Source organism: Callionymus lyra, chromosome 5, assembly GCF_982586985.1.
Source record: "Callionymus lyra chromosome 5, fCalLyr1.hap1.1, whole genome shotgun sequence".
NCBI classification, from domain to species: domain Eukaryota; kingdom Metazoa; phylum Chordata; class Actinopteri; order Syngnathiformes; family Callionymidae; genus Callionymus; species Callionymus lyra.
The window spans coordinates 8,256,902-8,282,503 of record NC_141822.1 but is presented as its reverse complement, the minus strand read 5'-3'; the positions used below and the strand labels follow the sequence as shown (position 1 = coordinate 8,282,503).

General features: G+C 37.6%; 2 protein-coding genes across 15 annotated transcripts in view; one reads left to right on the top strand and one right to left on the bottom strand.

Annotated features, from left to right (window-relative positions):
* Nucleotides 1–7,203, bottom strand: part of add1 (adducin 1 (alpha)) — a 31,232-nt gene extending 24,029 nt beyond the window's left edge. For all 10 annotated transcript variants that reach the window (XR_015711318.1, XM_087790708.1, XM_087790699.1 and 7 more), the window contains exon 1: nt 7,065–7,203. The gene's annotated coding sequence lies outside the window, so the exon portion shown is untranslated. The remainder of the gene's footprint in view (nt 1–7,064) is intronic.
* Nucleotides 7,204–11,343: 4,140 nt separating this feature from the next.
* Nucleotides 11,344–25,602, top strand: part of sema4d (sema domain, immunoglobulin domain (Ig), transmembrane domain (TM) and short cytoplasmic domain, (semaphorin) 4D) — a 49,915-nt gene continuing 35,656 nt past the window's right edge. For 2 of the 5 annotated variants that reach the window (XM_087790693.1, XM_087790696.1), the window contains exons 1-2: nt 11,344–11,468; nt 24,439–24,533. In XM_087790693.1, coding sequence (XP_087646819.1) covers nt 24,496–24,533 — 38 coding nt within the window. In that variant the 5' untranslated portion in view covers nt 11,344–11,468; nt 24,439–24,495. Of the gene's footprint in view, nt 11,469–19,657; nt 19,730–19,892; nt 19,983–20,449; nt 20,497–24,438; nt 24,534–25,602 lie in introns of those variants that run through there. The other 3 variants (XM_087790691.1, XM_087790694.1, XM_087790695.1) reach the window with 3 other exon arrangements.

Sequence of the window (25,602 nt, the reverse complement as noted above, 5' to 3'; positions counted from 1 at the left end):
AACGTTGTTCAAGCAGCACAAGTGAGAGACGACTTGTCATAGGAAAGCCAAAGTAGCTTTAGTCATGTTGCTCTACAAAAACATAACGTTGTTCAAGCAGCGAAAGTGAGACGAGCCGAGTGGAATAATGGCTTTTAAAATATAGTAAATAAGAGTTTAATCTGTTTTTCTGCGACATCAAAGCTAAATAAAACAGTTTATTAAATGACATATGATTATCCATTTCAAAACCTAAATAAATATTCAAAATTAACTTTTATTCCTACAAATTATTTTCCATTTCAAACCAACATAGTAATACAATATTTAGCTACTTTTAAAATTCGGACACTGTGATTTTTGCAACTCTAATTTGTGTGATTTTTTTGTTTTTATTTTTTATATATTTTGGCCATTAGAATTGTTTTTTGCAGTGTTATTTTACAGATAAAAAAGTTAAGATATTTAACTCAAATCAATCTTTGTGATCAGTTCAGATCTTTTAATTTTATCATAATATGCAGGCCTGGTCTTCAAGATAGTGTTATGTTATTTCTGTAAAGTTCTTACCCAAATAAAACTAATAATACAAAATAAAAATCAAATCTTTTAGCCTAAAGCATATTTTTTATGCACATTTATGAATAAGGGCTGCCATAAAACAGTTGTTATGTTCATCGATAATACCATTTTAGTGTACATTTCAATCAGGCTTCTCTGAAGACGACCATCAAAAGGTTGCAGCTTTTAAATGCAAAATAAATAAGTAAAAAATAATATTCTTTTTAGTTTAATCAACTTGTAATGAATAAACAAGGAAGTGAATTGAAGGAAAACTAAAAATGATTTTAAATGACATTAAATAGAGTCGTCAACATTGTTGGGAAAGTTTACTTTCTATGTGAACTAGTTGAAACTTCAGTTCACCAATTTTAAAATCAACTAGTTCAGTTGATAGTTTGAAATGTTCCCAGAATCAGAAACCTTTTATTGTCATTGTACAACATCAGCAATAATTATACCCGTTTTTACAGTCAAGATATGCATCAGATTCCCTCGTCATATTTAATTAAATAAAGATAAATAAAACACGATGAAATAGGTGACTGGTACATTAAAGTATGTGTGTATTTATTGTATGGATTGTATTTATTTGATTGTCTTTAGATGTAATTATGGATGTGTTATTGCTACAGGACCAAATTATTTCTCCTTTTGGTGAATCAATAAAGTATCCATCTATCTATATAAAAATTAAATAACTGAAGTTCATGATTTATTTGGAACCCTATAGAACCAAGAGTTTCATTTTGAAGTACAACTTGAAGAATCAGCTTTAAAAAGTTGTATTTTTGTAATATTTTATATGATATTTTGTCGTTCACGATAAATTAACCATTTGATCACGTTCCATGTCCAGCATTCTCTTGAACACAGAGTGGAGTTTATGTTACGAAGCTGGGAAAACGTTGCAGGGAAACTACTGTGAGGTTTTACAATCGCCGACGCCCCCGCCTCGACACCGGACCCCTCGATTCATCTTCTCCGCCGAAAAAATGTACGCACATGGGCTTCAACACAGCCTCCACTCCTGTGAAGGGCGCCGTCGCCATGGAAACCAAACATTACCATGGAAACACACAAGACGATCTTTTGAGATCTGGGTTACGTAAGACCAGCTGTAAGGCCACCATCACACGGAGGAAACTTGTGGGAACATTCATTCCTGGAGGTACAGTCGTGACAGTCCAAACAATGGATTTAGAACATTCCAGTCCACTAGAGAAACTTAATTTAGAGACTTTAGACGGCCGATAAACAGGGGAAACCAGATACATTTTAAGTTATATGTAGGTATTTTGGCAGTTTTACATTAAAGCTACAGTATCTCTTCCAAGTTCAAACATAATCTTTGCTGCAGAATTAGTTAAGAAGTTTTTAAGTTACTATAGGGGTGTGTATTGGCAAGAACAGGCGATACTATATGCATCACGATACAGTGCCACGACACGATATATTGCGATGTCGCGATACTGTAGGAAGAACGATAGATTTGATTTATTTTAGAATTGAATTGCAGGAAAACAAGCTCAGCACAATAATCCCACAATGTCGTTAAATGCTTAAAATCCACTCATTGATTTGAAAAAATGAATAAATAAATAGATACAGTACCGTTGAATATAAATAACGTATCATGAAAAACGATATTAAGATAATCAAGTGTATTGATAGATTTGATTGGTATTAACCATTGACCAAAGAGCAGTAACCAATTCAGATTTGTTATATTCCCTAAACAGCTGATATTGTACAGAGAGGAAGTGGCGACTGTACAGTTGCTAAAATCCAATGTCTAATGGGATCAAAGGGGATGCAAAGTGCCATGAGTGACAGCTCTGGAGTAGAACGACCACTGATCAATATGAACAGACTCATTTACTGCTGCCGTCTAGTAGGATTGCAAGATAATATCGATACACTTAAACATTGCATTATTGTGTAAAAATACACACACATCAAAGCGTCACACAAATGTTGACGATGTTAGTTTTGTGTTGCAATCAAACTTCTGGCCACTAGATGGCAGCACCCGTTACGACCTCAGTTTATGGAATTCTGCAAAGATCCTGGCGATGACCAAGGACGAGAGGATACAGTCGTATACAGAAACTTTTGAAGATGATTTAGGACATATTTAGGTTTGAAAAAAGTTACAACTCCGCAGGATCATTGCGGAATAAACGTGTAGAATTTACCAGAGTCAAGTACTTGAACAATACAACAAATATATCCTTGTTCCTACAGTATACTATAAGTTGTATCGATACCTCTGTAATCGGGATACGTTATCGTTTTAACATATTCTCGCCAACAAACTCTACCATGAAGGCAGCATCAAGTTAAACTACTGTACATTTCAAGGTTCAGTATGGCAACAGAAATACTCACTCCTAGGCTCAGAGATGCCAGGCATTACTGGAGAAAGAATCCAACAGCAACTGGTCGTGAGTGTGTGTCATGTTTAACTGATAGGAATGCCTATGGTGTCATATGGACACTGTTCCAACTCAAGGTTGTGTGTAGAAGCTGGTATGAAGAACAGAGCAGTAAGTGAACACGCGAGTCTAAATTACAGTGGTTAACGGAATTAAATGGAGGTTCAACGCTAGCAACTATGAAGCTGCCGTTGTGTTAATATTAACACATGGAAAAAACCTTGAAAATGAATGGTTTGCCATTCGTGCAAGAAAGGCTTAATAAAGTTTATTTTAAAGTGATAAATATAAAGGAAAATATCTTTATTTATGAATGTTACACGTTTCTGGATCTCAAGTGAAGTAAAGATCCGATGAGGTAAACCATATACACACACACACATATATATATATATATATATATATATATATATATATTTATTTTAAGGGCGTCATAGCTCAGATGGTAGAGTTGTTGGCTCGTGGCCTGAGAAGTTGTGGGTTCAATCCAAGGACGAGATTGTGATGTCGTGTCCCTGAGCAAGACTCACTTTACCCTGTTTACGCCTGCATCGCAGCCTACTCCCATCAGTGTAAGATTGTGTGTGTGAATGGGTGAAAGTGTAAATTAGTGTTAAGTGCTCTGGCTGCTGAATAAGAATAGAAAAGTGCTATGTAAATAAGATCCATTTGCAAACAACAACGCTGTACAGAAAGGGGAAAAAGTAGTACGTACAAAATGCTTAAAAGTTTATTTTCTTTTCAAAAAAGAGCAAATACTTTTTAGGACAGAAAAATAAATGATAAACTAGGTTAAAAGCCATATAAAAGGGGTTTCAATAGTTAAAGAATTAAACTGACAGTTACTGGATATTGCATTTTGCTCCAGTTTGTTAATGCTCTTCATTGTTAATACAAGTTTATATTTCTCCAGAGGGTTCAATAAAGTTTATCCATCCATCCATCCATCCATCTATCATTTAGTGTTGATATTTTGAGAATAACTTTCCTACAAACTATTTCACATTAGATTAGAGAAAGTATTTGCTCATTTCTTTACTGTAAAATCCAGAGAAACAATGTTTTTTTTCCTACAATATCGTAATACATGGTATCGTCACAAATGTATCTCAATACCGTCGTATTGCCCGATTCTTGCAAATACACAGCCCTACTGGGCTACAATGACATTTAATTCGACGGGCAGTTTCATCCGCAAAAAATATGTGATCATTGCATTTATTTTTTGAATGTGAGGACAAACAACTAACGCTTAAGAGTATGAACTTGCGAGCAACTGGTCAAATAATCCATCAGACACACATGAAAGTACAAGACTCTACGTAACTCTGACTTGTCTCCCATGTTTATATGTTTCAAAGTTGTGTAGGGAAAGGACAACAGTGAGTCACATCAGCTGTTGTATGAAACAGTATGTGTGTGTGTGTGTGTGTGTGTGTGTGTGTGTGTGTGTGTGTGTGTGTGTGTGTGTGTGTGTGTGTGTGAACGTTCTGATGACGTAAGATTGGACCGTATCAACATAATAATGTCATATACATCATCGTTTCTCCTACTGAACCTAAAGGGGCAGGAATGTTTAAGTGATCCCATATGAAGGAGAAAATTAAATCAAGGCAATGGTTTTTTTTGGTCTTTTTAAAAAGAGAAACACATTTCCAAGTACACTGCAGCCGAGCGTGGGTGTCGGGGAGTGGGAGTAAAGCAAACACACATCTTCGTATGAAGAGTGTAGATATGTGCGCGTGTGTCAAAGGTGGCGACACAAAGCCAGACCGACAACACTAAGCCGTTTTTCGTCCGAGTTTCATTCCTTTAACGGAGAGTCTAGTCGTTGCCGTCTCCCATCGTGCAAGCTACCAAAATTCATCTTGACAGTATTGCTTCGCTAATCCACTTTCAGCATCCAGTAGATGAAAAGGGGGGATGGGGGGGGTTTGGCTCACTGTGGGTGTCGATCAAATACAGCAACAGATTAGATTTTGATGTCCAGATTTCAATGAACAGAAAGTTTAAAAAAACCAAAAAACTTTTACATTAAATGCTGTTAAACAACAGTATCATTTCACCTGGTTTTATTACATCCTGGCATTAAGAAGGAACAGAAATGAATTACGATCTTCTTTTATGATTCTTTATCATAGAGAATAATATATATATAGAGCCAAAATATTGTGATAATTCACTGCTTTTCAACAAGAAAAATAAGTTAAATAATCTTCATCTGAATCAGAAACTCATACTGCTATTGTTGTAAACACAAAGGTTTTATGTTGTGTCAGTACAGAATCAAAGAATTCAATTAAATAACACCCAAAATTAGCAATAGAAAACAGAACCAAGCACCATGGCAGTCATTCTACAACGGCTTATGGCCAAAAAAAACTAAACTTCTATGTGCAAAAACAACTTCATCATGGTCCAGAACATGAGAAAGGAATCATTGAATTACAACAGTAAACCCACACGGGTAATGAGTAAAGGGGAGTTAAGTGGTGAGAGCCTTGTTAAGTGTACGAAGCAATCACGCCCACCCTTGTGCAAACATGCTTGCAATGTTTCTGCTTTTATTTTTAGGAGTTCAGAGAAACAAGAAGAGAACTCGGGGCAGAACTAGTATACATTGAAGAGCTTGTTTTCAGCTTGATGCCTCGGTACACTTTCATAGATGATTGCCCCGGCTAATAACTCCACAGCATGACCCTCCATGCAAATATTATGGGTGTGTATTGGCAGGAATCCAGCGATACAGACCCAAGATGTACTTCGATATATCAAGAGACTCTTTTAGTCAAGAATACATTGGGTTTACGTTAAAGAATTTAATTGGAATAAAACTATCATAGCATAGTAAACACAAAATATTGTTACATGTTTAACATCAGATTTCTGGAGTTACAAAGAGGGATCTATACATTCATTTCACAAAGAAGCTAAATCAATCAAATGTGAGCGTCATGCGTCGTTCTATAAAAACAGTAATACAGTACTGTTTAATATTGATAAATGGAAAACAATATTTCGAATACAAGGGTATTAATGTTTAGATTTTTTTTACAACCCTGGTAATGATGGATGAATGGATCTTAAATTAACACAAATAATCTGTATTATTTTACCTTTTTATCTCCCGAGCTAATGTGATCTGGCGAATAACCCCAAAACAAAAGTTTAAGATGGGACAAGAAACCGAATATTACCATCTGGATCCATTTTCTCCAAGGATTATTCATGCTCTGGTTCTAAAGAGTGATTGAATTCCTTAAATAAAATAAGAGTAATGGAAATGTCTTTGGGTAAAATGGATATGGGTTTGGCCCTTTTTAATGACAAAAACTTTAGCAGTACTCAGTTGTGGTCACTAAATGATAAGGACTTTCTGGATGCGACGAAAAAAATTGAATCCGTCTTTAATTGTAGATTTAGGTCATTAATAATTATTTTAAAAATAGATGTACAGGAATGGATAAAAGATTATCAATTAATATTGGGGGAAAAAAAGTCAAATGTATTTTAGATTTGCTCAATTTACTTTGTGATTGAATAACATATGTTCCACACGTATTTATCAATGGTGGTTTGAAATGAATTACAACAAAAACATGGCAAATAAACTACAATAGTAAAGTGATTATTTGCTAAAGTATAGTTGTTGTTATGCAGGACATGACGCCGTGTGGCGAACAGGAAACTGCTCCATCATTGCCAGCTCCAGAAGAAGAAAAACACACCCTGATCGAAAAAAACTTCTCTTCATCCAAGAGAATATAAAATGGAGTCAGAAAAGCAAAAGAGGAGCTAAAAGAAGAGCAAAAATAACGGGGCCTGCTCCGAGGATACCTGAGGCGAACATGCACATGAAGCTAGCGTGTTGTTGTTGTTCCTCACCGGAAACCGTCCGAAAAGAGGTGTGTGTGCTTTAAAAAAAAAACACTAAAATTCTCCTAAAATGCTTTGGAACGTGTTGAAAAACACAAGACTAGCTTCGACACGTTAGCACAACAGTGGTAGCCTCGCTCACTTTAACACACGGTGCAGTTAAAACCAGAAGCTAACGTTGCAAATAATGTGTGTATTTGTTGCTCTTACCCTCTGTTGTTGTCGCGATTAAAGTGTTTAAAAGTCAGCACGACCGGAACCACGGTTTCCACTATTTTTTTTTATTGGGATCCTGGAGGCTCCGGAGTTTATCTCTGCTGCTCTCCGCCCGACTCCGCCCCTCCACCGCCATCCCACTTGGGTGCGGCAAAAAAGATAATCTCACAAATCCTATTGGTTGAACGGACACATGTGACGAAGGACGGCAACGCGATTGGTTCTCGGAGCGTTTTGCCCGCCTCACAAAGGTTTTTACGTTAGTGCTAAAATATAGTTTATTTTTTACTACGTATAACATTTTATAATGTTTTAATTTGTTTTAAATCAAATTACAATTAATATACTGAGTAAATAATAATAATAATAATAATAATAATAATAATAATAATAATAATAATAATAATAATAAATAAATAAATAAATAAATAAATAAATAAATAAATAAATAAATAAATAATAATAAATAAATAATAATAATAAGTAAAGGGAATTTACATTATAACATAATGTCGTCAGTGTAATTTCCTCTGAAAATGATTTGTGTAAAATAAAAACGTTTTTTAACTTATCCAAATTGTATGTATAATTCCTTTAAGTTTTTCCCCAAACATTATGGACTAATTTATTAGTTATTTTGTTTTTATGACCAATTTACGATTTAAGCAATTCATTGAATAGACTGTATCATTTTTTAAGAACAAAAAACACCACATTGTTGTCAGAGACAAGGTTAAAAGGTGAACTGTCTGCGTGTATTTTTACTGTTATTGTTATGTTCATGAATATTCAATTTATTTATTATTAGTTTAATAGTATATTTAACTTTTTGTTTGCATATAATATTTGTTATATATGTTTACTATATGTTTAATCCAATGTGCGTTTATTTAAATATTTTTTCTGAACTTTCTGTGGAAAGAACGAATCTTATATGATCTCTTACATCATTTGATTGATACAACTCTATAATAAAGTTATTTAAAATGACCTTTTAATTCCCTTGCACGCTGTTTTGCGAATTATTGGTGCTATATTATTAAGGCAACCTTTTTACAGAGGTTCTAAAAATAAAAAGGCATGTTCAACAAACTTTCATTCGCTCCAATATAAGGGATTTATATTGTTATATCTATCAATAAATCATTAGTGGGTAAATTGTTGTAACACCATAATTTGACACTAGGTGGTGCTGCCTTTTAACACTGACTCTTTTCTTCTCATGGATTGATACTTCCTTACTTGAAAGAACGAGCAATATCCTGTGAAACATCAACAGGAATGTATTAAGGTGACAAGCTTATATTTAATATACATTATCTTTTCAGATTTGATTTGTTGAGTTTAAACTTGAGGGGTGAGAAATTTCAACATTTTAAGGTTTTGTTTTGAAGTTTCCTCACTGACTATATTTTAATAAAAGGAAGACAGAAAACACTGTAAATGTGAATTAAATACAATATATTTCCCTTATTTTCTCATGCATGTCATGCATTGATTCTCCCGCTCTGTGATTCTCAGCGTGTGAAAATAATCTCGCAATGGCCTCAAAACTCACCGGAGGTTCCATTAATTCAAGCCGACTGTTAGCCCTGACCTTTGACCCCCGCATTAATCTTGTCCCCGAAGCCCTCCTCATGACCGCTCGCAGATGAGACTTGGACCTCCCGGTGTTCCCGAATAATTGCGGTCTGCTGCGTCACATGGATACACCAGCAAAGAGGCTCTAAATATATCCAACTTGTGGTATGAAGATCATATACTTAGACTGGAAATCTACACCTTACTATATTACTTCCTTGTCCTTTGTGTGCGCGTGTCTGTGTCCCGACAGGTTGTGAGTCTGCGATATTGAAATAACTCTATTCAAGCATGTGGAAGTACGGTTAAGTCAACGTTATACACGCTGGTATTAAATGAAACAAATGGACGTGAGTCATAATAATAATACATGTGTTTTGTTAAAACGCAGATCAGTAGCGACAAACAATTTGAGCTTCGGTATTGGATTCAAACTTCCGCAGGCATTCCTGAGGTCACCTGTTTTCTCTCAGCAGCACATGTCAGAGGGTGAGTGAAGATAAACCCAGCTGCTTTTCAGATTCATTTCAGCTGGTACTTATCGTCCCCTTTTAACTCGGGCCAGCGTTCGCCCTCGGAGCCCTCGATTCGCTCCCAAATGAAAATAAACGATTTGCAGAAACGCTGCCGGGGTGACTCGACATATTCGATCCTCAGGTGTATTTTCTGGGTGTTTGTGTTTCCACGGGAGGAGGTGCAGAGGTAGACCCGGGCGCTATCATCCAGACCAGCAGAAATGTGACTCAAAGATGGTATTGTGTTCAGTCTGCAGGGCCAAGGGGAAACCCACCGCCCTCCTCTCCACAATGAGACAAGGGTCAGACTGTCTTCGCCCTGCCTGTGTTTTTGATTCACTCCTCCTTTGGCAAAATGTTGCGTACCCTTTGACCCCAAACAGTGACCTACCAAACCCACTTGCCCCTGCCAACAAGGTCTCTCAGCGAGAGCATACGGTCGCTTGAGATCGTCTTGTATCTTCATTTAATGAATAAAAAACACATGTTAGGCAGTATATAAGGAAGCTTCAGTTAAAAAGGTTTTTTTCAAATAAATTACTTTGTAAAAAATGACTAAATAAATTGTATTAAAAACTGTTTAAGTTTCAAACAGATATGCTTTTGAGTTTTAAACAACCACTATAATATATAGTGTATATTTAATCATTTAATTTAATAGTTAAATTGATTAAAGTAGTTTAAATCTCTGAACTTTAACTTTATAAATCAAAATACTTCACTATTGTTTTGATTGTTTAAGCGCTTTGTGACCCTGGTCTCGAAAAGCTATATAAATAAATATTACTTACTTACTTACTTACTTACTGCTGGTTTTTTTTAATGTCTTGAAATCTCACTAGTATTGACTGTCGATAAATATATTTAGTTTTTATTGTCAACTGATAATTGTACACTATTAAAGAGCTTAATTTTATTTAGTTATTAAAACACAAAGTGACTTATATAAGCTTTACAAAGTAAATACTTTTAATTGGTTTCGAACGCTCCTCATGCCTGAGTGATGAGTAATGTCCGTTTCTGTTTTTCTTCTGAACTTCACGAGCGTCTTATTCATTCAGACTTCGGGGACATGTGGCCCTTTGATTTGTTTTAGTATTTAGTATTTAGCGTTAGCTTAGCTCGGGTTAGCTAGGCTAGCAAAAAAGGAGAGAGAAAGATGCTTTTGTTGACTTAAAGCTGTTTGTTTTACTGTAGAATTTGATCTCAACAACATCGATCGCCTTCAAATGCAGGTCAGTTTCCTCATGTGGCTTTATTTAAACATCTTGCTTTTTAAACTTTCACTTCTTAAACTGTCTTTATTTAATACAAGCAAATTTGTGGGTATATCATTCATTTTAAAACTCATTCTCTCCTAAATGTGACAAATACTTAAATGTTAAAATAAGTAGGTTTAAACTGATTTTTCTTCTTTGATTGTTAGTTGTTTTATTTGTCGTTTAACAATTCTGTGTGAGTATGATTTGTCCTTTTATTTGATTTCGAAAATATATAAAGTATTACAGGTTAATCTCAGACGTTCTAATGAGTATCTATGTCTTTATTATTGTTTGTTGCTGGTACAATCTATTAAAATTGTATTTACCAGTATGTGGTACTGAAGTATAAGCACTGCCTGTTTAACCTCAATAAAAATATCTTGATAAAAAAAAAACAAGTAATGAAAAATATACATTTTTAAAACAAAGATTTTAAGTTTACTTCGTTTCCAGCTTGTTACAAATTTAAAGATAGGAATATATTGTCTTTATTTAGTAACAGATTTTATTGAAATGTGATTTTTTTTAAAAAGAAGGAATTAAATCTTTAACTTGAATGTTTGAAACTAAAAGAAAGTTCAATGCAAGTATAGCTTTATAGAAATATTTACTAAAATGAATACATTTCGGTGTTTATGAGATTTAAAAGTTACTTTCTTTGCACTTTTTTACTTCTGAAAATACTTTAAATTGCAGTAAATGATTAAGAAATATTATTCTGGAATACACTTAATGTTTTGTACATGTACAACTAGGTTTCAGTGTAGGAATGCAGAGAAGAGTGAACATTAAAGCAAGAAATGCAAAAGAAAAAGGTGAACTCCCCTCAACTCTCCCTCCTCCACCTCCTCCCCCCGCGGCTCCCCCTCCTCCCCGGGCTGCTGCTATCATAGCCGGGAGAGATTTGAATCAGACTCCGGTCACAGCCGCCATGCTGAGCTGAGAGCAGGACTCGCAACTTTCTCACTCCGCAGCTGCAGCGACATCTACGAACCGCCTGAGAAACAAGAGGAAGAAGAAGAAGAAAAAACAACAAGAAGGTGAGTTTGACTCGTTTAGCTTCCATGCTAAAGTGAATTAGCTTCTGCTAGCATCAAGAAACGAACCCATTTTGACCCGTTTTTCTGATGTCGGGTCGCGGAGCTTCAGTCTTGTTGCACTTGTTCCCGCAGCATCAGAACAACACGAGGATTAAAGAAGCACAAACTTTTTGATTTAAAAGCGCCATTTTTTCACTTTGAAATATATATATATATATTTTCGCTACTTCTTCTCCACGATTATACAAATGTTTTATCGCAGTTGTTCGCCGACGACACTTTGGATGAACATACCGTGTTTTTAAGTTTGGAAAATAAAAGGAAACTTCCATGTGGATTCTAAGATGTCTTTAAAGATTAAAAGTCCGATTGGAGTTTTTAAAGATGGCACTGGAGGTCACCGAGAGGTTTCTGCTTTCAGCAAAGAGCTGGGAGAGATGCCAACAAAAAATAAATCACGATGAGTTTGAATCTTGATTTTATTTTTAAATATTAGTTGGTTTATTCATTTGTATTGTTGCTATTTTAACATTTTATTGACATTAAACACACGACAAAACAAGAATCTAAAATCAATCTCTGTATAACAAAAGTAGGAAGTTTAATGGTCCACACTTTCTTAACAAAACAAGTTAAATAATGGAAATATAATAATATTAATCGGAGAAAACTGAGCTCAACAGGTGTAGAAAAATGTTAGTCCACTCTGTAATAAAACAAAACAAGTAAAATTAGATGAGTATTATAGATGGATAGATGGATAATAATATAAGAAAGCTGTGCTTTAAAGGTGTAACAATAATAATATACTATTTTGGCGGTATTTAGAGTAACTGAACTGAAAAGAGATTTGGTCATTTGTCCAACTTCAGTTCCTGGAGGAGCGGATGTGTTTAGTAAGTGGGTGTATTGGCAAGAATCTGGCAATATGATAGATGTCACAATACAGGGGCAAAGGTACAATTTAATGTGATAATTTGTGATAGGACCATGGATATATGTGTAGTATTGTCCAGTACTTGACTCTGGTGTTGTAGTATTTACAGACCACATGACTCTTAACGAAGCTGTAACTGCTTTCATTTGTTTTGAAATCAAAACATGTCCAAACATCCGGTATAAAAGTTGTTGAAGTCAATGTATCCTCTCGTCCTCAGTCATCGCTGTGAGTCCTATTTCAGCATGCATAGATCAGGAGCTCTCGCCAGTGACATCAACGAGGCTCAAAACCAAAACACTTCCGGTTTCTTGGGAGGAATTAATGTCGGGAGCAGACATTTGCTGTAGTTTTATGGGATGTTTGGTCTGGTCCAGACGCCAGAGGTGTGTCGTGTGCATGCAGCTGGGGCTCGTAAACCTTTCACCTGCAGGTTTTGAGCGCTGGAGGGATTAATGGGATGTTTTCGAGATGCTTTTTGTCCCCCCTTTTTCCTGCCCTCTGGCGTGTCCAGCAGTGCCCCCCCCCTGCTTTGTGACCACTGCAGCTATGCCACGTATCAAAGCAATGCGTTAATTGGCATAGCTGACCATTAGGAGACCCACAAAGCTGTCATGCCATTGTGACAACTTGCTGATATTATGTGGGACTCTTTCTTTTTTTTTCGCTGCCAAAACTTTAGAGGGGTGCTCCGGCTCCGCAAAGGCCTATAAATAGTCGTCCATAGTGGGTGAACCGACGACGGGGTCATTGATTTACGCATATGTTTAGAGAAAAGAATGGCTCTGGCCAGGATCAGAGACGAGTAGCTCGTAAATCACTTCTGCTAGATAGGAGTCGGACCAACATACTTCTTCAGCTAATGCTGGGCGTTTGTACGAGTGATTGGTAACAAAATGTGGTTCAGTTAGAAACTATATTTATACTTGACTCGTAAGAAAAGATCACAAGTTTAGTTTACCACGAGATAAAAACGACACGACTGCTAATGGTACGTCTGTACTGTCAGCTTGTCTTGGCATAAAAAGTAAACTTGACAATTGTGTAAACATAAAGTGTTTCATCTGTTTTTAAAATCCAAGTTCTGATATAAATGACCAAACATATCCAGCACTTAAACATACCTGGACCACTTCACCAACCCGTTCACCAAAAATCTAGATCACATGTGTTGAACTTAACGACAGATGGCTGGTTGGCTCAAAATCAAGTTGACACTCAAGTCGTTTTTCCAGTTCAAAAGCTCCTTATTCACACCGAATATATTTCTTATAATCAAATTATATTCACTTCATTCATTCATATTTTCTCTTCCTTGCCATGCAGTGTCATTAATGGAATTTCCCTTGTGAAAAACCCATGCACAAATAACGTTGAATCCGACCTGGATTTGGCAGGGATTTAATAAAGATAGAATTCCATTTTCCTGTAGGAACAAGGGTCTATTTCAGTGCTAGGGGTTTCACTGCTACACTTGCAGCTACACGAATATCAAATCATAAACATAAAGCGCATTGTTATGAAGCCTCCTGGAGTTAATGGTGTTTTGTAGCTTACCAGCATTTTTTGACATTTTAAGGGCCATGTAACACATTAATCCATTTGTGCCGTGTAAGCTAAACCAGAATTCATACATAAGGCCCATAGGGTTTACAAGAATAAAGCTTCCTCTCTGATTACTACTGGAAGGGCTTTGCCGTAATGGGATTAGGTGTTTGAAAGAAAGCAAACCATTAAGAGGTTATATAGCACCACCAGGTTAAACGCCTCTTAAACATGTAGAAAAATTGTTACAAATGCCAAAATGAGTTTAACATGCTCACCTAGAATACTGAATACTGACAAATTTATATCTGTGGCCAAGATCCTATTCATTGAGCAGGTGCTGAACTTTGTTGCCCTTTTGAGTTCCTAGCTGAGGTGTATTGTTTCGGCTAAGAACTTCCTTATCTACTCATGATCCAACGACGTAGTTAAACACGTTTTACAGATGAACAGATAGTGGTGCTGCATCTGCGTTGATGGTCAAAAATAAAATCTGCTCGTAAGAATAATAATAAAAAAAATGTTGTAACACGAAGGTGACTTCATGCTACAACTTCCCTTGGATGTTATGGTGAATCTGGCAATTGGAACAAGGATGTATTGTTAGTATTGTCGTGTACTTGACTCTGGTGTTGCAGAATTTACAGACAACATGACTCCTGACGAAGTCATGACTGCTTTCCAAAATGCTGGAGTCACTGTATCCTCTCGTCCCCAGTGACCTTTGATCTTGAGGGATTTATGAATGCTGCCATTTAGTGGCCGGAAGTGTAATTGCAATACAAAAATGAACAAGCGCTGTCAATATTGGCAATTTCTTTAAATGTATATGGTACAGTATTAAAGTTCTACTACTGTTAAATATCTACAGTATATGGTATCGGGGTATAGATATTTTCTTGTAAAATAGATGTTATTAAAGATGAGACATTTTTCCGATATTTAAGGAAAGCAATACATTTTTTTATTATTATCAGGTACATTTTATGCATAATGCATTAAAACTAGCTTTTCTTATACAGCTGAATGTTGCTCAATACATTAAATTATGATTATTGTATCTGAAATGGTTCTGCTTCATAGGAACGCCTCACATAATTCACTTGATTTGCTTCACTAAAGGGTCGTTTTCTAACACGCCAGCTGTTTACCCTTTTTCTAAATACAGCTGTTGTCTTGTCCAAATGGGTTTTCCACTTCTTGGGTCGGTTCAATTAGCCACCGGGCTCCTCCAGCAAAACTCCGCCGCCATGACATCCCCGTCCGGAGCTGCTTGAATAAGTCCTTCTTCTGCGCCGTTGACTTTGACTCCGCACCTCTACGCCTGGGTCACGTCACCCGGATGCTGTCGATGCGATGGGTTCCGACTGGCTCTCGGCTGGAACTTGGGAGAGTCGGTCTCATGTTCGCCAGACCCCCGAGGGGCGCCCAAAGAACCAGCCAGAACAGGATATTACTGTGTGATCATTCACCAGAGCAGACAAATCATTAAGCTGCTGGCTCTGAGCTTTCTGTCTGCTTTTCTATCACCGAGTTTCCCCCTCGGTTGAGAGGTTGTTCGTCAGATATTCCACATTTTAACATTTTCTTCACAGACGTCTCTATTAAGAGGTTGATCCTATTTTATCGCTTTGTATATTGTATTTTCCTGGGAACAAGTACTTTATCAACATCTTATGTAAACATGGCCTAAGGCTGCTTCAACGGCAAGAAACTTTGTGGCCTAAACTCGAAAATATGATAAGCCCAAGGGTTTGTTATTTGAACTGCTATGCCAGAGATTCCTGTTTGTTGGCAGTAGCAGGAGGTTTAACGGATCCTGAAGAAAAAAAGTTTTCTTTTAATCCTGAATAAATGGGTCTTTTTTTTTTTTACATGTTCAACCTTTGTAAGAAGATTTACAACATTAAGTTGGATTTATTGATTAAACAAGACAGAAAAGTAATTGTTTGAAAATAAAGCCGATTTAATATAAAACAACTTTGCAATTATATGTAGTCGAAAACCAAGCAAAGGAAATGTCTTATTAAGCGATACTGTTATTAGTCTATTATACTTTGTGTATCAAGTTGATGTCTATCATTTAACATCATGCTTTATTGAATCATAATTTGTATTTAGAGACACTACTCTACTTGAGAGATTTATATTCATGACCAAGGAGGCTGTTTTCTGGTCTATTCATCAGATTTTACTTCCGTGTATTTAAGGACACTTTCAAAGCATATTAATATTGGTACAAAAAACGAGTGATTACACTCTTGTGGTCTCTAGAAAAGTTTTGAAATCATTTTTATACACTCTTATGGCTTCTTACTGCTGCTGCTCACGCACAAACAAAAACTAAACTTTAAGTCAAGATCGCCTCGGACCAGACCAAGATGCTACCAAGGCCTGATACCACACCAAGTCCAGTACACACTAATACTGTTTTCGGCAAATTATTAAATTGAAGTCTAGTCTTTTTGGTTTAAATTTGTTTAAGGCACATTGATACTCTTTAGTCTAGTTCAGGTTCAGTCTAGTAAAAGTCAAAAGTTATCGTCACATAACCAGCATTAACATTACCTTCCTTCTTCACACAAAGTCAATCTTTGAAGACAACATTATTAATGAATAAAATGGCGACTATAGGAGTCTTAAGATAATCCTTGCAGAGACCACTATCTGGGCTTCAGAACCCAAGACCAAGATCATTGACCATTGAGACCAAGAAAAGACAGTCTGGTCTTGAACACGAAAACAAATCTTAAAAACTTGAACTGAAAAAGGTGGCATACAATCAAAAGTCTATACAAACACAATGTATAATTCTCAGGATTGTCTTAGGGTTGCTAAGGAATATTGCTATAGTCTTTAAAGTTTTTTTAAATCTCTGAAATGTTGCTAAGCTATAGATCAATAGTGGTCTTTGTGTATTGATTTATTTCCCATAAGCCAACACAATCCCTTAATCTTGCTGTTTTATTGATTTGAATGTAAACAGTATTCTTAAAAAAAATAAGCTATGAGAGAATGTTTTCTCCTATATATTGAGCGAAAGCATGGAATTCTCATGTTCAAATGTGATTACACAGAACATGCTCGCGCTCAAGCACGCAAAACCTCCTTTTAAGAGCATTTTCACAGTCGATTATCAACTTAACATCGGTGGGAAAACTCGGTCAGGGAACTCGGTGGGTCTGAAGCGGAGCTTTGTTCTGCGCTTGAACCTTGGACAGGGATGGCACTTGTTTTTAGTTTCTCATCGAGTTCAGTTCTCTCGCTCAAGCTTGGAACCTTTAAACCCGGGGGTTGTGATGTGGCGACGGTCCAGTACTGTGTTCAGAGAAGATCCTGGTGTTTCCGAGAGGTCTCCCAAATGTTGGCGTCACAAAGAAGGGACCCAGATCTAAGTATACATTCAACATATTCATGGAGACGTGTTGGGTCGTTGATAGATGAGTAGGTGGTAAATGTCTGAGCTTTGGAATTCATGAAAACCCCCCCTTTTTAAATGTTCATGTCGTCTGCTTCACTCCAATGTAGCCTAGTTTGAATCCTGTGGGAGGCACTTAATCCCCTGCTGTGGGGGGTCACCCAGGAAGGTGACAACTTTGACACTGACCCACGTAGGCTTTAATGTCCGCCTCGACTCATTAGCAATCCCATTATCAGGATTTCCCGACGATTGATTCAGCAATTCCCAGCTTCAGATGAATAACGGGTAAAGAAATGTTTCTCCAAATATCTATTAGCTGGTGTAGTTCAAGGAAACGAGATCGGACAGTTTGATGTATGGTTTGCCGGAACCTCTTTTGTTTTAGTCAGGGGGGGGAGTTGGAGGTCAAAGGCCAGAGAGTTGGGCTCTGATGTTGGAGGTGTACTGGTTCAGCAGACATTTGGGTGACCCCCACCAACCCCCCCGTCTTTTTATTCAAACGCATACAAACAACACTCCCCTGCCACACCCAGGTACCCAGGACACCCCCGGGCTTGAATAATTTTCTGCTGCCAGCGAAGGTCTGGCTGTTGAGCAAAAAGCTCGGGCATGTGTCGACACTTAACGTGTGCGCTTGAGCGTTTCTACACATGAATAATAAATCGGTGCATTCCGTAGATGTCTCAGCAAAAATCACTCGGGATGGACGCAAATGTTTGTCTTCTATTTATTCCTGCTTTCTACAAATCAGAAATGTTTTATTTAGTGCTTGGTTTTCGCAATGGTTATTTTTTTTGTTTGTTTTCATACACATTTAAAACAAATGCTGGAAAATAACTTTAAACATTAGGCAGACTTGGATGGTTTATTGACATGAAAAAGGGCTGTTATTATTATTATTAATCTTATCAATGCTTTGACTCTTTTTGTAAACACTCTGCATTATGAGTTCACACATTTATTTCATTTAAACTCTGAGCTGAATTATTGCTAATATCGTGTTACATGCAATAGTGTAGATCCAAACATACTTCACATTTTTCTGCCATGTGCTTTTTTTCATGTCTTGATATCGCGGCCAAGAGAAAAAACGACCTTCATGTTTGAGGAAAAAGTTGTGGCCAAAAAAAAATTGCTCGATTGTACGCTGTGTTTTACAAAGACAATATTTGTATTACTGTTAAGTGTATGGCGATACTTAAAACGACTCTAAATCCAACTGGAGCTAAAGAAACCACAAAATTGTATCATTTTCAAATTTCTCTGAATTTTTTTTCTCCAAGTACCATATTTTTGTATAAAACCTTACAATTTCCCCCCAAAATTAAGTGTTCCTACTGTATTGTTTGTGGTTCCACTGACCTGGACTGATTTTATTTGGTACATGGCTCTCAAAAATGTGTCAAAATATTTTAGCACAACCTTTTAAGCCACGAAGGTGCACCTCCAAGCTCCTTGGCAATACTCCTAAGGCTCAGTAGTACGACTCCTTGTGGCTTCATAGTACTGTATTACTCCTCGTTGTTTTCGTAGTATTACACCCCAAGGCTTCGTAGTATAACTCCCCCTTAAAGCGCCTCAGACCGCAAAATATTGTACAGTACTCCTTGAGTTGTAATAAAAAATGACCTCCCTGGTATAGTTAACAGTAGCATTTAGGTTATAAAACTTACCAAATGCCGAGCTCTGCAAACTTTCAAGTAGATTTTAAAGTCCTGTGACTTGACAGCTGAAAGTGTTGATATGTCAGCTGCAGTGTAGGCTTTAGAAAAAGGTATTCTGTGCTATGAAGTGGAGTACATGCAGTACATTCCGTCATCAAGGTTAATATCGCTGTGTCACGCGTCAGAACACAGACTTCTCTTTCGGACCTTTATCTTTGGCTGACTCGGCACCAACCGTCTCTAGGTGATAGTCCGTTGAAAAATCTCGACCAGTCAGCGTATTCAAAGTTGCTCTGATGGGAAACAATTTACTGGAAACAATGTACTGTTTACACATCAAGACCAAGAGGTTCTGATGCCTGTTGATCGCCCCCCCCCCCAGGGCTGCCAACCGGGTCTGGCGTTCACCTTTTGTGTCGGTGTAGTTGACCGCACCTCAGGCGGCGGCAGCTGGACCCGGAGCTACCATTCCTGCCTCGAAGGGGGAAAAAAAAGGCATCTCCTTAACAATAGACACACTCCCACCGATGCACGCTACTCTAACCTCGGACCCCCTTCCCCCCTTTTTCCTCTCTTCTCACTCGTCACCCCAGTTCCCCCCTCCCCCTAGTCGGCGCTGGTATCAACACTTTGCGGAGGCGCGATGCCTGCGCTGCTGCTGCTGCTGTCGGCAGGCGAGAAGCATTCGGCTGCGGTAAGACGGACCCGATGGATGACTTCAGCTGACGTTTATTAAAGGGAAACGAGGTTGTCGACTTGCGAGGGCTGCTTGAAGACGCTGCGACGAGAGAGGGGGGGAATCGGGTGGCGGTTCAGAGTCAAATAGAGGCTCCACAGTCCTGGATGACCAGGTTATTTTTTCTTTTCTTTGAGCTGTCACCGACGACAACGCTCTCCAAATGACAACACCCTGAGTGGGATGATCTTCTGCTCCAGCGCTCCTCCAGGTACTCCCCTCTTGTGATGGTGAGATTCTCGTTGTAAACAGCTAGACCAGACCTGTCACTCGGCGTCACTGCAGATGCCGTCGACTTCGCCCTGTTGTTCTGTGAATCAAAAGGATGGGATACAGATGTTGTCAGCTTTGTTTTGTGCTGCCTGCTATTTCTATTCAAAGATGTTAATAATTCATTGTTTGTCAGCTGGAAAGTGAGTGGGTCTATGATGCGATAGTGGACCCGGTAACCCCTTTTTGTTTATCTAGTTCATTTGGTACTGGACGTTTCTGGTCATTCCGAGTTGCTCTCACTTTTCTAATCTGTTTGTATACCTTGACCTGAGAATGGACTGTGTGGCCAACGTGTCTATGTCAAAGCACAGTAAGTCCATTAAGTGCTTTTCCTTTTGCCTCTTACAGGCTCAGTGTTGTTCCAACTGTCTGATGGAATGGAAAGGATTATTTCCACGCTGTCTGCTGCGCGTCTCATCGGGCTTTGAAAAAAGTCAGCGGCGTCTCCGTCGGTATGGTCGTCTGCAATCCCACATTATAACTACTGTAAAACCTTTAGTTTTCGTTTGGTTCTGCTGTGTGTTTCGTGAGTAGGTTTGGAGACGGCAGACAAACAGGTGCTACAGAGGTTGTTGTGACTGCGGTGGTATCAGGAGACTTTTCCTTCAAAACTGCTTTGTCTATGGTTTAGTACTGGATACAATATTTATCAAAGATCCTGCTGAAGTGGTTTTAGTTGTTTTGATCCAAGTCCCCCAATTGGTCAGACATCTGTTGGCAGTTGTGTCACTTTTTTTTAAGATGGTTGTTCTTGGTTGGTAAAGTGGTGGTGTGTATCGGCAAGAATCCGGGGATTCGTATCGCAATTCAGGAGCAACGGCGCGGCATATTCACGCTATATTGTGATACAGTGAGAACAAGGATTTATTGTGTTTCTTTTAAATGATTCTATTGTGGGAAATCTGTCAACGCAAATATAAACACGGTGTTTTTACATGCTTAACTCCAGCTTACTGGGATTTATGTTTGTTTCACAAGAGGAAGCAAAATGAACAGAATATTTACATGTTATTATTAAATTAAAAATGTCCATACAGGGCTGTTAACTATGAACAAGAGTGTTGTGCAAAAATAAATAAATATTAGAATAGGTGTTTCGATATTTTCTGTTTATGCTCGTGTACTTTTTCTTAAACCTGGTGAGTTGTTTTTTTGATTATTGACGGGAATGTGTGTTTTGGCAAGAACCTTGCTTTGCAATACGTACACAATACAGGTAACGATAAATTAGGATAAATTGTTATTCTGTAGGAACACTATATGGATTATTCTAGAAAAACTGTCGTAGACGCTCAATACTGTTGCATGCTTAACACCAGCCTACTAAAATCAAACGGAGGGATCTATATATATATATAAGTACAAGTGATGTTAATTGTTGATTAGAAACATCAATACAGTTCTGTTGAATATCAATTATGGTATCATGAAAAAAATATTTTTCAAAAGAATCTGGGAAATGTCCTAGATGGTGAAACAAATATTGTAGTTTTTCGGATATTTATTAAAAAAATATCTAATCAAATTATTTTTTGCTCAATGTTTTTTTTAATATCACATTTTTGGCATTGTACCAGGGCGGACGACCATTATCAACTACTCATTTAAAAAATAATACAGTTTAATGTGTGGCGGGTAAATCACAACAAGGCTCTTAATGTTATGTTAGATTGAGAAGTTGTCATGTTAACTGTGTATATAACTGTAGCTCTAAATCTCTGAATACATTTCAGCTTCAGTGATTTGTACCTCCTTAAAGGTCGTCCGACTCAAAGCCACTCCTTATCGCTCCTCAACAGTCACAACACTTTTTTTCATCTGCTCTCATTCATGTGACTTTTTTCTTCTTCTTTTTTCGACCACCAGATGCAGACGGAACATGGCAATATTGTGACTGTGGCATAGGATGTTTATTGGTTTGAAAACTGCGTCAAACAAGGGTCCAGTAGTCATGCACCTAATTATGGTTTAGCTCGAGGATCAGGGGAATTTGAAAGTCGCTCTCTGCAATTTCTGTGCTTTTGAACCCAAGAATGTGAAATGGCTTAAATGTGAAAACTCTCAGCTACTGTGAAAGTCATTTTCTTCACTTCAATCATGGGAAATCCCTCCATTACTGGACGTCCTCCTACACTTGGACGCATTTTTGCTGAGTCGGAGATGAAAAGCTTTGTTGTAAAATGATGATTAAAAAGGGTGATTTTTAGATGAAGAAGCAGGAGGTGCCTTCGCTTGTTGAGCCGTGATAAACCTTGACAGCCCGCTGACGGTCTCCATGGCTGCAGGGTGTGTCCGTCTGATGGTCTTGAGCGGGACTGAGACCTTCACTCCAAACCTCTAAGTCCCTGCTCGCATGTGTGGTTATTGTGAGAAGATTCCCCAGAATCTTGGCCATGATTTTATACGTATTATATACAGTATATGTTTATAGCGTTAAAGGATTTTTGTTATTGTTTTTTAAAATATACATTACATGAGATGGGTTTCTATTATGGGTGTCACCGTCTACATGTGTAAACGGTTACTATGGTATCAAATCATGAATGTTTAGAAAAATAATTTTGGCTTTAAAACAAGAGTTACAAACATTAAACATTGACGGATACTGGATATTACATGTTTCTCCAGGTTGTCTGTGATTGTTAATGCACTTCATTGTTAATATAAGTAAATATTTTTGTTTATATTTTGAGAAGCACTTTCCTACAAGCACTTTCACAATTGAGTAGAGAAGGTTTTTGCTTATTTATTTGCTGTAAAAGCCAGAAAAATAAACAATATATCATTGTTCCTATGGAATTGCAATATATCTTGACACGTGTATCGCCAGATTATTGTCAATACACAGCCCTTAATACTACCCTGGCTAGAGTAATAATTCTGTCACGTAGAGTAATAGTATGACTCGGGGAGTCAACATACTGCGCTGCCTTTGACAGATTTTTTTTTTAGCGCTATGTACTAAATAAACCAAGAATGGCTTAAAGATTTTGGATTTAAACTTAATTAATTTTGATTCATAGCGTCAAGAATTGTTAGCTGGTTAATCAAATTCCTAATGTCTTAAACACTCTTCCCATATGAACTCTGACTCTAAAAAAATGAGATATTTATGAGTCAAAAGTCTTGTGAATTTCAGTGGTTTGGCATGTTTTGAAATTGGTCATGAGATAAATACTCTTGCTGACTTCCTGCCAACACAGTGTTGTAAGCAGAAGTCACTTGACCTGAGCGTTCAAACTACACCCACAGAGTTTCTTCACGGTGCCAATTCTCCTTTATTTTAATGTATCGGTTTCTAGTTGACTTACTGTCACATGGAGGATGAGTAATGCAGATAAAATGTTTGTGACAATAATGAGTAGCATTAAGTCGGGACCAGACATTAAACCTATTTACGTCGTCTGAACCCACAGAATGTGACGCCTCTCTCTGGGCGGTGCGATGAAAATTATTTTTACTCCCATAATCCCCCAAATTCAATTTGAACATCTTTCCGCGGCACATATTTGTGTAACCGAGATGTATCGAATTATCCGTTTCTGCTCCTCAACCCCACAATCCCTCTTTAAATCTGTGTCATGTTCCCGTGTTTGTACATAATGGCCTGGCGTCCACCAGAGCTCCATCGCTCCTGTCATAATCCTTTAAGGGCAGATAAGCCTCGGGGTTAACGCCAGGTTTTTTGGATATTACTCATCGGCCAGTAGGATTCAGGATTTGCTTGGACTCATCTCCTCAAAATAATTTCACTGCTGGAATTCTGGCAGAGAAAACATCTGTTACGACTCATGTGATTGGTACCTAAAACGCTCCATATTGACGAAAGCTTTTTTATTTTTTTTTAGATTATTTTCCCGGGGGGGGCGACCGGCAGCTCTTGCTCATCTTAAACACAATGCATTCTTCTGGATTCCTACTGTTGGCTCGCTGGCTGCCGGATTACTTTGTGCTCCCTTTATGCTAGCTAGCTGGCTGCTTGGTTGCATCGGTAACCATGGCAACCTCTCCCCAGAAAGTTTAAGTGACCTTGTTAGGATGATTGTGAGTCAGTCAAGCATGGACGCATAATTAGACGGTTTGCGTCTGTTTTTTCTTTTGGTGTTTACATCCATGTACGTCTTATTAGTCACAGAAATGTTGAACAAATATTTACTTTGGCTGCTCAAGAATGTCTCTTGGTTTGAGATGCATTTTTTTGTTTGCCCTAAACTACAAAACAGTTGCTTTATTTTAGTTGTTTGTAATTTTACTTCTTAAATGCAAAGGTTTTTGTGTTTATTATGTAATCTATATCTTCCTGCATACTTGGGTAAATCTTTGTTAATCATGAATTACTTTAATCTTATCATATAAACTGCAACAAAACTAATTTTCTGCCTCTCTTTTTCCAGAACCCTCTTGTGAAAAACCATTCCTACAAAAGTAAGGAGAACTCAAAAGAAGTTTTCATGAACCACTATACGCTGGCTGACGCTATGACCGACAAGTAAGTGTGTTTTTTTTGTTTTCTTTTTCTCACAAGGATGATTCTGTGTCTCAGGAGATAACGCCTCGTCCCAGTCGTGTTTACTTTTGAGTGTGTTGACGTGCGTAAGCGAGAGCCCGAGGTATCGCAGTACAAAGTGAAGCGAGTTGTGGTGGGGGGTTGGTCAGAAAAGATGGTCTGTGTCACCCCATGAAGATGTATGGCATTCGCATCAAGGCCAATTTGCATTTTCTTTCCCAGCCCTTGCTTCACTTTCTCCTACAAAACAGGCTTTTAAAGGATTTGTGCTACTTTTTCTTCGCTACTTGTTTGCAATCTCATTTTTTTTGGTGCTTTCTTTTAGTGCAGACTGGCCCTGTTACTTTTTTTTGTGCGTTTTCTTTTGTCAACTCGGCTTTTGTCTCTCTTTCCAAGTGTGTCTTGAGTTTAATAGAAGATGGAGGATTCTGGTCTAGTAAGAAAATAATCTGTCAGCGTTGTTACTGAACAGTATTGGCGGTGCAGTCCGCTCAGCTGAAAAGGATCGGCACAAACGGCACAAGGGGGCCAGATGAGGGCCAGGCCTATTATGTGCCTCGGTAAAGAAAATGGAAATCGCAGTGAAACAAGTTTGGCCTTTTTTCGAACTGAAAATGGTTGTTATTTTGAATACATTTGGGCTCGCAGACACTTTATTATCTAAAGTCCAGTTGTGAACAAATGCATTCCTGTTCTACAGACCTGGTGGATTGTTAAAGTCTTTGTTGAGTCCTGAGCGTGTTGTACTGTAAGACAACAAGGTAGACATTTGGAAATGAAAGTATTTGTTAACCTTAATAAGTGCAATTTAATGTTTTCAAGTGTTTTATGTGTCCACAATATATACAGAGTTGAGGGGCCAAAGCAGATTGGGTATTAAGAAAAAGGTCTCTAATATAATTGAAAAAAATCAAATGCTATAAATGAGTGCAATATTGCATTGGGTGTAGTTATGCCATGATATTGTTTGGTAAAAGCTAGCGCAGTAAAATTAGCATTTTTTTAAAAGTCATCCTTATCGGCTGATCTAATGACAAGTATACGCCAATTA